The following is a 12470-nucleotide window of genomic DNA, read 5'->3' as shown; positions in this document are numbered from 1 at the left end:
CAGCTTTGCAATATGCATATGTTCATGCATATACAGTGTGTATTTCCCCTTGCATACAGACAATTGGTTGGGGATTATATAGAGAGCCTTTAGTTATACCAACTCCCTCTGCAGAGACTAACACTGATTATTAAGAGACTGATACAAATGAGAGCAAACATAATTCACAGGACAGGCTGAGGAGCAAGATGAGAAGTGATTTCTGCGCAGCCTTGTAAACAGATGTGGCCAGAGAGCCAGAGAGGATGATGGGACAAACATCCACTTAAAGCAGCAAAGAGAGGACAGATTACACGAGGCAGAGGCTGGGTGGGAGTGAGGAAAAGAAGTAGTGAGTGAGGGGAGGGGCGTTTTTTTACCCTCCCAGCTTGCCAATCAAAGCAGCGGCGTCGTCTCGTGACTTTGACTGTCGTACTCAGCTAAACATATGTCCTGGAGCTGAAAATCGAATTAAATTAATAAACACGTTCCTGCCTGCGCTGCTCGATGAAAGCTACTCCGAACACAAGGTGGCCTCTCAGTGATTTAATACAGCATCTGATAGTCAAGCAGCCTGTGGGCTGATCCAAGGGGATGGTTGGGGTTACTGGGGGTGTCCAAAATAACAGCTGCCCACTGCCCATCCCCAGCCTCGCTTCTCTCCGATGCCCCCCTCCACTATTCTCTGGACTGAGCGGAGAGAGAAGCTCAGACAAACAGCTGGATCCGCTCGCGGATGGTCTGCCGGCAGATCGGGCAGGTCTTAAGCGCGGCGCTGCAGTCGATGCAGGAGGCGTGCCCGCACTGGAAGACCAGCTTGATGTGGTTGTCGATGCAGATGGGACAGGTCATCCTCTCCTCCATCTGACGGTAGCGGGACTGCAGTTGTTCGAGCAGGTTGTGCTGCTCTGAGTTCTCGGTGCCGGGGCTGCAGTCCACCTCCGTTTGGTCTGTGGAGGGAGGTCATCGTTATTAAACGAGTTCATTTTATGCAGACTGTGCAGTGCTGTGCAAGATGAGACCGTCCTGCTGTACTAATGGTTCAAAAATAATAAGGTTAACACGGAGACAGCAGTGTCCAGAACACACAGCTGCTTTCATTTACCATTCAAGGCTGCGTCTGAGTGACCAGAGAGCACCACGAATACGGAGACGTCGTCTTTAGGACATCATAAATGATTAAATAATCTCATGAATAAACATTAAGATAACAAGAAACATTTAAGGCTTAAGATTTCGGACAGTAAAGCAGCTAGAACTTACCTTGCCTAATTTTCTTGGTGATTGTGACCTGGCATTTGATGCACTTCTTCATGCGATGGGCACATTCTGTTTGGACAAGCACCGCATTAGCCAAGGATCAATTAGACTCAAAGTCTATTTTTGTCTGTATCAATAACAATACTGTTTGACATTCAATAATGAAAGTAGAGCAAACAACACAGAGAGAAAAAAGGCACAGCCCACCTTCACAGGCCACACTGTGCTGGCAGGGGCAGAAGAGAACCAGAAGAGCCAGCTCGGAGCAGATGAGGCATTCGCTGGGCCCGGGCGGCGTTGGTAGAACCAGGTTGGTCATGGTGTTGGGCGTCGTGTGGACCCGCCGCAGGCTGGCGCTGCTCAGGCCCTGTCCGCATGTGATGGCCTGCAGGCGCTGCAACCTGACACACAACACACAGCTATAACGCCCCACTAAACCAAGGCTTCCTTTTTTAACCTCAGCTGACTCCCACACACCAGCGCTTATTCCTTAGCAACTGTTTTCTGTTTGTCATTTCAATGAAAAATAGCACATAAGAGTGTAAATATGACCGTCAGAATGTTTTATGAACTATGCATCATAAAAATATCAGCCACCGCTTCGTGTACTTCAACCCTAATTTTGCAAACGGCTACCTGTGCTTCTCAGAGAAGCTCTTGATGAGCTGCAGCATGGTGCTGTCTGCCACCAAGTCCAGAGGACTCTTGCCCTTGTGGTTGGCGTAGCTGATGTCAGCACCTTCCATCGCTAGAAAACAGGCGACAGCTGTGCCTACGCTCAGCTCCGTACTCCCCAGAAGACCTGTCGCGTTCAGCTGTGGACAGAGAAGATAAGGGAGGGGAGAGGAATTTTAGACCGTTTTAGAGACGCACTCTTTAAAAACCTAACAGCTGATCCGAACGGTGAGAGCTGAGAACAACTTAAAAACCTCCAGGAGCTGAATTTAAGCAACACCAGGTAACTGAAGTAAAAACAGTGCAACCCAGCTAAGGCTGATATATAATTGCACTCCTAATCAGCACAGAAGAACTCCTAATAACTCATCTGCTGACAGTGGCCAGAACAGCCCAGAGCACTTAAGTCTAGCCACCTTCATGGCTGTGTATGTGTGTGTATTAGTGTGCGCTTGGCAGGTGTCCAGGATGCTGAGAGGAGCTGCAGTGTTTGCGGTCATGTATACTAGAAAGGACGTTCTTCTTCACTGGTGCAATGATACCAACACGAACTGGTGGAACAGCAATTAAAGTGCTGCTCAAAGCAAAGAGTCAAGGTCTGTGTAAAATGAATATTAGGCTACTTCTCATGAGTAAAAGATTCAGCCAAGTATCAAACAACAGATAAACAAAGTTAGCATCTATCTAATTACCGGAACCTCTCTTTTCCCAGTGTAGGAATACGTGGAAATCATGTGACCTAAATCCATTTATTTCCCATTTTGATGATGTCAGAGCGGTCCTAACGGCTCAGCAAAGCATGTTTGTATTAACAACGTACACTTTGAATTAACTACAAGTAGTAGAATTAGCCGTTCTCTCATTTATTACAAAGTCTCTGCCAGTATTTTCTTTTAAAGCCACAGAACGAGATTAGAGTCAAAGACACAGTCATCTTACGAAATCCTAAATGTTGAGGGCTTATTGTTCAAATGTCTATAGCTTCACTGGGCATGCAGCCCCTGCTTTAAACTATATATGGTATCATTTCACTGCACTCCTCATTACTTTGTCCGCAGTTAACCCCACTCTTCTGCCATGTTTATACAACCTGCCAAAGTCCTTACTCCTTATTTAAGGCCATCTTTAAGGTGAGTCCTTCCAACTCCTTCTCACACTCATCCTGCTGTTTACCTGGTAAAGTCAACTAACTCTCTTACACCAAATTAACCCCCAGAACTAAGGGTAAATAGTGTAACACTTATTCATCTATGTCCATCATTTTATCCTCGACCCTTATTAGCCTTTATTTACCCTACTATGAGCCTGCACTTACACTCTAAAGCCCACAATAATCTTTCTCCAGCTCTAAAGTAATGTTCTGATCGCCATTTACTCTCTTATCCAGTCTATATTTACATCTCTTAGTAGTCTTAGTAACCTTGTCTTTGTCCTATATTTACCTTGTTGCCAGGTTTTATTTAGCCACCATTTCATCCTGTCAAACAGCATCTTTTCTCTTGCTCTCTTTTCATTTGATCCACTTCCAGCAACACCAAGAATTCAACAGTAGAGGATCTGTTAAATGCCAATCTCATGTTTTAAATCTATCCCATCATAACGGGAATCGCAAAAGTTAAAAAGTGGTGAACTTTGGTGTAGCAGTAAAACAGTTTCATCAAACCAGGCGCTCCCCTCGAAGGAATCTTTTAAAAATGAAAAGAACAAATTTAACAACATGCCACCTCCCCCTCCCAGTCAGTTCTCACCCTGCAGTACAGAGACGTGGAGGAACATCCGTCGCTGCTCTCCTCACTGCTGCTGGTACCTACGGATGGGCTGAGCATAACGTTGGCCAGCTGCGGGCGGAGGAGGGCCACGTGCATGGCCGTGTCACCGTCCTCGTCCTCCATGTTGACGTCGGCGCCCTCGTCCACCAGCAGCTGCACCAACTCTGTGTGGCCCTGCGTCACCGCCAGCTGAAGCGGCGTCTGGTTCCGGTTGTTTCGGATGTTGATGTCACAGCGCCCCTGTAGAAGAAGAAGAGCAAAAAGAAATACATTTTTTTTTTAAGTTTTACAACAAAAGCATCGGTTTAAACAGGTAAATATGCAAACGTATGGTCAACTCGCCTCCTTGATGAGGATTTCTGCGACATCTTTGTGGTTGTTGAGAGCCGCCAGATGCAGCGCAGAGAAGCCGTCCTCTTTTTTAACATCGACCAGCTGCCGTGCTCGGGCCAGGATCTTTTCTGTGGCCCTGCCAGCAGGACAGAAACACAACACTCAATTAGCCACATCGTTCCTGACTCCTTAAATTAAGTGCTGTATTAGCTGTCTTCGAGCTTGTTGCCCCATCAAACACTCACAGAAATGGCTGAATATTGATATAATGGTAACACTTGAATTGAATGGAATATCAATGTATTTTATTTGATGTTGTTTTATTTATCTACAAATACTTAAACGTAGGGACACTGGAACAAAGGGACAACAAGTCAGGCTTTTACAGGAAACAAAAAATAGTTATTCAACTGTCCTTTTATTTTACTCAAATATATGTAATAAGGCCTGTTCTCCCTTCCTAAGGTAAAATAAAATAAAATACTATATCAGCAATAACTATGTGACCTTAAAATGATAAAACAATCGAGCAGATTACAAACAAGCTGTTCTAAATCTCTACTAAATACCGAGTATAAAGTGAACATCCATCATGCACATCAGCATAATGAATATTAAATAGAGAAGTAAAAAAAAAAAAAAAAAAAAAAGGGGGGGGAAGGGCCCAAAAAGTGCAATGTATTTATGATGTAAGCTGGGGAAATACTATTTGTTTTTCCACTGAATTTTAATGGAATGACGCACTTACAGTATAAATAAAACGACAACAGCCTAAATGTACAACATTGAGTACTTCCTTAACCATATATTGATGTAGGCTTCTCATTATGTGCCTGGATCTGACCAGACAGCGACAAGTGTCTACAACACCACCTTGAGCTGAAGAAAAGGCACAAAGCATAAACCTCTCAGAAATGGAAATATGATCAAGTTTCCTGGTCTCTGAAATGAGCTTGGACTGAGACGCAGCTGCTGTAAAGCCGCTAACAAGCCAATCTGACAAGAACGCTCACCATCATCATCAGTATTCAAACAAACAGTGCACTACATCAAGGACAAATACCACAACCTCCACCTCATTTACACAGTGCTCAACTCAGCTGAGGACAGCCAAGCTCAAGTTTTCTAACGTGAAAAATTTAAGAGCAAGTTTGGTCAGATTAGAGATTAGAGCAAGTCGTCTTAACTGTGAGAGGTTAACAAAAGTGAAGTTGAAATTCGGCTGCATTCGGTGAAGTGACAATATTGGAACTATTTTTTTTATCTTTACCACACTGGACTAATTCTGCAGTTTAAGGATGAACTGCACTGTTGAGTTGCCCTCTGGTCTGTAGCAGAGTTTGCTTTATGACGTGTGAAATTGAAGTCGACAGCCTTCACGAACGCCCGGGAAGCTAGCGTGTCTGTGAAGGCCTCCGTGTGAGGTGAAGCAAACTTTCCAGTGATCGTAACTTAATTTTAATGTCAATCCTGCTGGGTCTCACTGAAAAACACCAGTGGTGCACACATCGATAGCTGGTGTCGAGCAATCATAGTGAAGCTGAAGCAGATTAACAGATGGCATATAAGGAACACCCATCATTATTTTTTTTAACTCATCCCTTTGTTTTGTTAGGGGAGTGGACACTTTAACCAACATGGCCCTGTATCCAATCACTGTCTGCATTGCCTTGAGATGACGCATTATAATTGAGACTGTAGTCTGTCTGATAATAATAAATAAATGTAATTCATATTCTGGAAATAATACTCTTCCAATTCGAATAATGGTTTTCAAAGTTGTGCTTTTTCTTTTAACCCGACTGGATGCAACTGTATGACATCAGAGTAACAGGGACAACTTTAATGCAGGTTTCACTGACCTAACTAAAATATTACAGTGATTACAGGACTCTTAGCAGCAGAGCGCTAATACATGAGGTCCTGGACTGCTATAAGTAAGCGGCATGTATAGGCACGATTGATGCATGAAGGCTGTTAGGGAGACACTGTGTTAGAGGTCATTGGTATCTGCAATGCAGCTCTATACGTGTGTGTCAGCGTGTGTGTGGTTGAGCTATAAAAGTTAGCTCCAGACCACCTTTTATTAGCATCACTCAGGACGGGTAGCAGCCGCCTCAGCTGTGTCACCTCTATATCTGCTGTGCCTTTCTTCTCTGCATTTCTTCCATAAGCCTTACTCCTGTGTGTGTTCACGAATATTCAGACTTGAGCTGGCGTTTTGAGGCAGTTTTGTACAAACATGCACTCACGCGCAAGAGCTGGAGGGCATCTTAGGCATGCTGGTAATGACTTTCCTGGGGACTGAAGTCATCATTAGGTTATTTTTGGGAGTTTCCATCATGCTTGTTTGTAGCTTGCTTTTCAATCAAAGCTTGATAAAAGTAGGAGGACTGCTTGATGTACACGAGACGACAAAACAAAACATAAAACGTGGCGGTATTATTAGCTATAAGAGTGACTAAGTTGTGAAATCTAGCTGTGTCAGAGAGTTTACACAGTACTGTCAAGATGAACACTAAAAATGAAGACAAGGGTTTGAAGAAAAAGGGGAAAAAAACTTGCTGCAGACATGGTGAAAGTGAGGAGAAAACAATAAAGCTATGTTGAGGTGAAATCCAGCCAAGCAGTTTTCATTTTCAAGTAAATACAGTTAGCATCTCCTATCGAGCTGAAACCTCTAAAAGGAAATCTGGCAACAAGCCTTGTTTCTTTTCTTTCCCAGGAATGTTTGTGAACTTGGCCTCAAGCCCCTATTTTTCCATTTCCTTATAATAAATAAATATTCTAATAAACAGAACATTCTTGTCTTTTGGTCACAAAAAAAAGAAGGTCACAGCTGCTCTTGAGAACGCAGTCCTCAGGATAGTAAAGCAGCCATCAATTAAGCAGTGGAAATATCCTAATGGACAAATGGACTGAAAACAGACAATGAGGGAAACAAAAGAAGCAGTTTTAGTCTGCTATGTGTATTGGACAATATAGAAACACAAAAAGTAGACAGTCACTGTCCTGCATTAGTATAGTGTAGGCCTGCTGATGATAAATGAAGGACCTGGTGAACCGAGTTGATCCTGAACACTGTAAATCCTGTGTCTCTGTTTTTGGTGCAGCAGCTGATGTCAGGCTAAATGAATGCTGGGGAGAGCAGCCTAAATTCCCAGAGGTGCACATATGACACTTGCCAGAACAGATCGGACATTTATTAAATGACTGTCTACTGCGGCCTCCACTTGCAGGTGTTGCTTGCCAAAAGTCTTTTCCCCGCTCAGTCCACATTTGTCCACACACCGCTCATGTGCAGGGATGTCCTGAGATACTATTTTTCAAGGTCAGTAGATTATAAGACACGTAGGAGGAGCCTGGCTGTGGGAGTGCTGAGGATATGTGGGTCACTGGGAGGAAGTCAGAATTTGAGGCTTTAAAGCCTTTTTTGAGGAGAAAGCCTCATTAACTTGCAGCATTTTTTAAGTAAATTTATAGCAATAAATAAATAGAGGAGAGTCTTCAGGAAAAACAGCCAGCGGACTATAGTAAGCTATAGTAATGCATTTGTTCTTTACTGACCATACAGATTCATGGACTTCAGATATAGGATACACTTTTAAAGTCTTGAACTAAAGCCTTGAATGAATGAATTGCTTCAGGGGGAATTTACGGTGATTCTGGTATTTTTAACTACTTGCCTTATTGCCTTATTGACCCACCCCTTAAAAAGCCAGGGAAAATCTTCCATGACAAATTTGTGCTATTTGTAATGGAAAATTCCCAAAAGGTTGTTAAGGCCTCAAAGCAAATGTTCAGTCAGATTTGTTGCATTTAGGGAAACAGCAACCTTTTAAAAGTCACTTGAATCTTTAATGCAATATTTCTTTACCTTATCAAAATAATCCAATTTCCACCTAAAGAAAATACAGATTTATACATATAGAACTGCACTCAATCATTTCAAGCAATATATTGTTAATACTCCGGAAATTAATGAAGAAAAAAAAAAAATCACACCACAGACCGCATTAAGCAACAGGCAACGCATTACTGAGAAGAACGATGATTGTTGACTTTTCCCTCTACCTTTACATGTTCCTGGAGGTGTGGAGAACAGGGGGAGATACCGGCACACCAACAAAAATCCAGGGAACATTTATATGAAACCCTATCATTGTGAGAAAACTCAGTTATCAACTGCATTTCTGTGTCAAGACTCAGCTTAAGATTAAGAACCTCCAGTGTTGATCAGCCTCAAACCAACAGACAGAAAATAATGGAGCCTTTGTGGCACGTACCACTGAGGCAACTTTGAAGGCTGGCCTTAAGCACTTCAGTGTTGAGTAAAATGGCTGAGCTGATCCTTTTCCAGCTTCCGAACGGTGTCAATTGTACCTCTTTCCCATCCGGACAGTGTCTGTGTTGGTGCAGAGCCGCTTTCAGAATGGGCTTGAATTTCGACAGCGTTGCAAAGTGAAGTTTATGTAACACAGTGTACAGTATCTTCTCTCTGTGCCTCTAAAACAGTGTTACACAGCAGTGACAAAGTCTACAGCCGAATCGTGACAGCTTTGCTGTGTTAATAAAGTCTTTCCTGGGAAAACATGTCTGGCTCATTGTTTAGCTTTTGTTTGGATTTTGGGAATTTTTACACACTCATGAATCTCAAAACTGCATTGCTGAGAAATGACTAGACTGCATACAGTCCAGGGAAAAGAGAAATAAAAACAACTGAGTGTGTACAGAAAGAAGTGACGCAAAAGTAAATGTTGTTGCATTTTTGCCTCATATTGACAGTCAGCCTGCTGACAGCAGCAGAAGCTGTGTGGGAGATGAGATCTATCTGTAACAGATAGCGCTGAGAGAGCCGACCTTTGAATCCTTATTTGAACCCACAGAAGAGTCCCACACATAAGCACACAAGCCTATACACGCACACTTCCAACGCTCACAGATACATGCGTTTAAACTAACAATACACGGTGAAAAACTGAGCAAAGACTGAAAGCTGAATGACGCTAAAGGTCTTTTACTTTGCAGCTGAATTTGTTTGGTATACATAAAGCTAGATTTGGGGAAACCAAAGCTTTTGATTGATTTTTCATCAACGTGGTGCGAGGTTTAATCCAGAACCAGTTTCCCAAATTCTGAAACATAGTATAGTATCATTAATTTGCTCAGCCCAAAGCAGAACCACTGATGCCAGTGACTACTGCAAGAAATTCAGCAACGATTGGCACATGAAACCCACTATGATTTTCTTCCTAAAGAAACTACCCCAACTCCTGCCAGTAACAATAGTCAATAATAGTCTTTTATTGCTTTGGCACATTCAATTTTGTGATATTTTAAGGCACATGCCCAATACTTCTTAATCTCAAAATGACAACTGCAAGACTACAAGGCAAAATCTTTTCAAAAGTCCTAAAATCCTCTAATGACACTAAATGGTAACCCCTAGAAACCCCAATTGCATGTTAGACCTCAAGAAAATGCCTCAAGTGCCTAAAAAAACATTTAAAGTCAAAAAATCTTTTCCAACAAGTTTTGGGGATATTTCCTAATTTCACTTCTGTGTATGACATGTGACTGCGCATGCAGATATGATTACGTCATCCCCACTCACAGTTTGTTTCCTTTGAGGGCAGCATGGTGCAGCAGGTTGAAGCCTCTGTGGTTCTGCTGGGTGAAATCAATGTTGGGCACCACGGACAGGATCTCAATGATATTGCGGAAATCTTTAGCAATGGCGTCGTGGAGCGGCGTGTCCCCGTATGAATCCTGTTAAAGACAGGAAGCAAACAGGGTCAAACTAGCTTTTCAAATTCAGGTTTTTAAATATTTTCTTGAGACTTTAGAAAATAACACTGACATGGTCTATTAAACATCTTCTATACAAAATATTCCGGTGATCTGTCGACTGAACATGATTTCTGTTCACTACAATTTGTTGATCCAGGGAGGCAAAAGTTCCCGATTGCCTATATCCTTCCCCACCTTTATGAAATGGTCAAAAAAAGCAGATGTACGCTCAGATCACGCGCACATTTATCACATGGAAACGCTGAAAAAACTCTGGGCTGGCATATTTTTAGCTGAGTAGCCACACCATTGAAGCAGAAAAAAATAAATTAGGAAATTGTTGGCCTGGTTGCAGGCGTGTTAGACCATGTGAAAAATCCCCTATGGGCAGTATGACTGAAAGCCAGAGAAGATTACTTACTGGCTATCTAAACACTTACTCAAGGGTCTCTCTCCACCCCCCTAAACTGACTAGTTTGATAATTAATAATAAGCTCATTCACTCCTAACCAGTAACTGCACCAGAGTGAGTCAAATAGTTGAGTTAATTTAGTTCAAATAAAAGATAAGGAGTAAAAAGCAACACTGGAAAAACGATCAAGCATAAAAAAAACTAACATGTTGGATCATTTTTATTTATGGCTGGGGTCAGGACTGAGCACACAGCCACCTCTCACCTGGAGATTGACATCAGCAGAATGTTCAGTTAGCACCCGCACCACGTCAGTGAAGCCCTTGTTGACGGCGATGTGGAGCGCCGTGCACATGGAGTTGTTCAGGAGGTTGACATTTGCCCCCTTACTCAACAGCAGCCGCGCGATCTCCGCCTGATTACTGGACCAAAACAGACACAAATTAACCCGCACTTGATTGTTCACATTTCTGTAAACTATATTAATTCAAAACTAGGAGACAACAAATGAAAAGAAAAAGAAAAAGCTACTTGCATCTTCAAAAAGCCCAAGAGTTTCTTACCACGACACACAAATATCCCATCTGACTTTTTTAAAATTTGGATTATATGAAATCTTTCCTGATCACATTAACGCAGGACGTTAACTGGGTGCCTTATTATGGTTATTATGCAACAGTTCAAGGCAGTCACTTCTGTGAACAGGTGATCACATTACAAGGAAAGGGATTAGCTTGAGCTCAAGTCATTTATCTGTCAGTCACAAGCTCCTGTTTTGGACTTGCAATATGCTAGTCTTTTCTTGTTTGTATTTGGCAAATTGTCTCTATATATATATTTATGTGTGTGTGTGTCCTTACCCAAAAGCAGTGTAGTGCAATGCCGTGTCTCCATCTTCATCTTTGACCTCAACTGAGCTGTTTGCCTGCAGCAGGGCCTTCACCACCTCCATGTGGCCTTGGTGAGCAGCAACCTGCAGCGCAGTCTTGCCTTGGTTCTTGATATCCACCTGCCATGGGCACACACATCGTTGCAGATTCATCAGAGCTGATGCTAGTCTGGACAATAACTGAGCTCAACACAGAGTGGTTGGAAATAATCTGCACATGAATAACAACCACACTCGTCATACACTTGAACACATAATCCAAATAAGTAGTGTCGTCACAGCAGAGCTGAATGCAGAGATAAATATTTACTCCGACTTCACAGTGTGACTTTTTTTTTCCTTTTTTCTTGAACAAAAGAAAAACATCTTAGGAAATTTCAAACATCAATTTAAGTAGTCTAGATCAACACTGAATGAAAAGTGAGTGCGACACAGCTACACTAACACACAGTGGCCAAACTGCAAAGTTTCAAAAGTATTTCGACACTTCGGTGTGTCACTGATGCACAAAAGGAGCCACATGTGACTCAGAGGTGTTTGAGGGATGCCATTTAGAGAAAAAACTCAATACGATAATGAGGTTGTAAAACCCACAGCCTATCTGAGGTCTATCTATAGCAGCTGGGTTTCCCAAAATGACCAGTTGGGTATTTTCTAAAAAAAAAAAAAAAACACATGTGAACAGGAAAACTTGAAAATTGCAAAAGACAGTGTAAACAATGAATCTCAGGTTTGACAGATGCTGAGAAAATCTGGTTCATGATGAAGACAAACTGCACACAGTGATGCACAGCAAGTCTAGAACCTCACTAGAACACAGGCAATGATCAAAGGGTGAAAAATGATGCCAACATTTTATTCTACTTTTAAACAACTGATCACTTATTGCTTTTTTTTTTTTACCCATATTGTTTGACAGCTTTTAGATTATGCCTCATTCTTCACCTGTAATCAGTTAGGAGTGACTTAAGCACTGTTACAAATACCTTCATAAAGAAAATATATTCTATATACAGCATGCCTGGATCAATCACTGATCTGTCCTTTGCTTTTCTACCTCTGACTTTCAAAACCAGTTTTACGCTCTGTCATTCAAACATGCAAATAATGCCTGAAATTATTTGATTCTTTGGCTAAGGTAGCCCATCTGGTTGTGTTGGAGATTTTTCCTCCAAACCATGGGGGAATTGTTGGTTTTCTCTATAATAATGTAAGGTCTCAGCCCTCTTGTGTGTGACCTGAAGATACATATGTCATGCTTTGGGGTTACAGAAATAAATTATTGAACAGTGTTTCCACTGCCTGTGTCAGTGGGTGAGGGTGGAGGGGAAACCTTGTAAATCTGTTAACAAGTGAGTCCTAT

At 42.1% G+C, this 12470-nt stretch overlaps 1 protein-coding gene across 8 annotated transcripts in view; it reads right to left on the bottom strand.

The window, feature by feature from the left end:
* Window positions 1-510: 510 nt before the first annotated feature.
* The window catches only part of mib2 (MIB E3 ubiquitin protein ligase 2), a 35748-nt gene continuing 23788 nt past the window's right edge, over window positions 511-12470 (bottom strand). For all 8 annotated transcript variants that reach the window (XM_042227129.1, XM_014338690.2, XM_014338688.2 and 5 more), the window contains 9 exons: window positions 11079-11227; window positions 10484-10640; window positions 9631-9785; window positions 4026-4152; window positions 3663-3923; window positions 1876-2054; window positions 1447-1640; window positions 1243-1308; window positions 511-929 (listed from right to left, as the gene is read on the bottom strand). In XM_042227129.1, the coding sequence (XP_042083063.1) occupies window positions 688-929; window positions 1243-1308; window positions 1447-1640; window positions 1876-2054; window positions 3663-3923; window positions 4026-4152; window positions 9631-9785; window positions 10484-10640; window positions 11079-11227 (1530 nt within the window). In that variant the 3' untranslated portion in view covers window positions 511-687. The remainder of the gene's footprint in view (window positions 930-1242; window positions 1309-1446; window positions 1641-1875; window positions 2055-3662; window positions 3924-4025; window positions 4153-9630; window positions 9786-10483; window positions 10641-11078; window positions 11228-12470) is intronic.

Source organism: Haplochromis burtoni, unplaced genomic scaffold, assembly GCF_018398535.1.
Source record: "Haplochromis burtoni strain Fernald_Lab_line unplaced genomic scaffold, NCSU_Asbu1 Contig_244, whole genome shotgun sequence".
NCBI lineage: Eukaryota > Metazoa > Chordata > Actinopteri > Cichliformes > Cichlidae > Haplochromis > Haplochromis burtoni.
The sequence above is the reverse complement of the archived record's forward strand: the minus strand, read 5'-3'. Positions and strand labels throughout refer to the sequence as shown.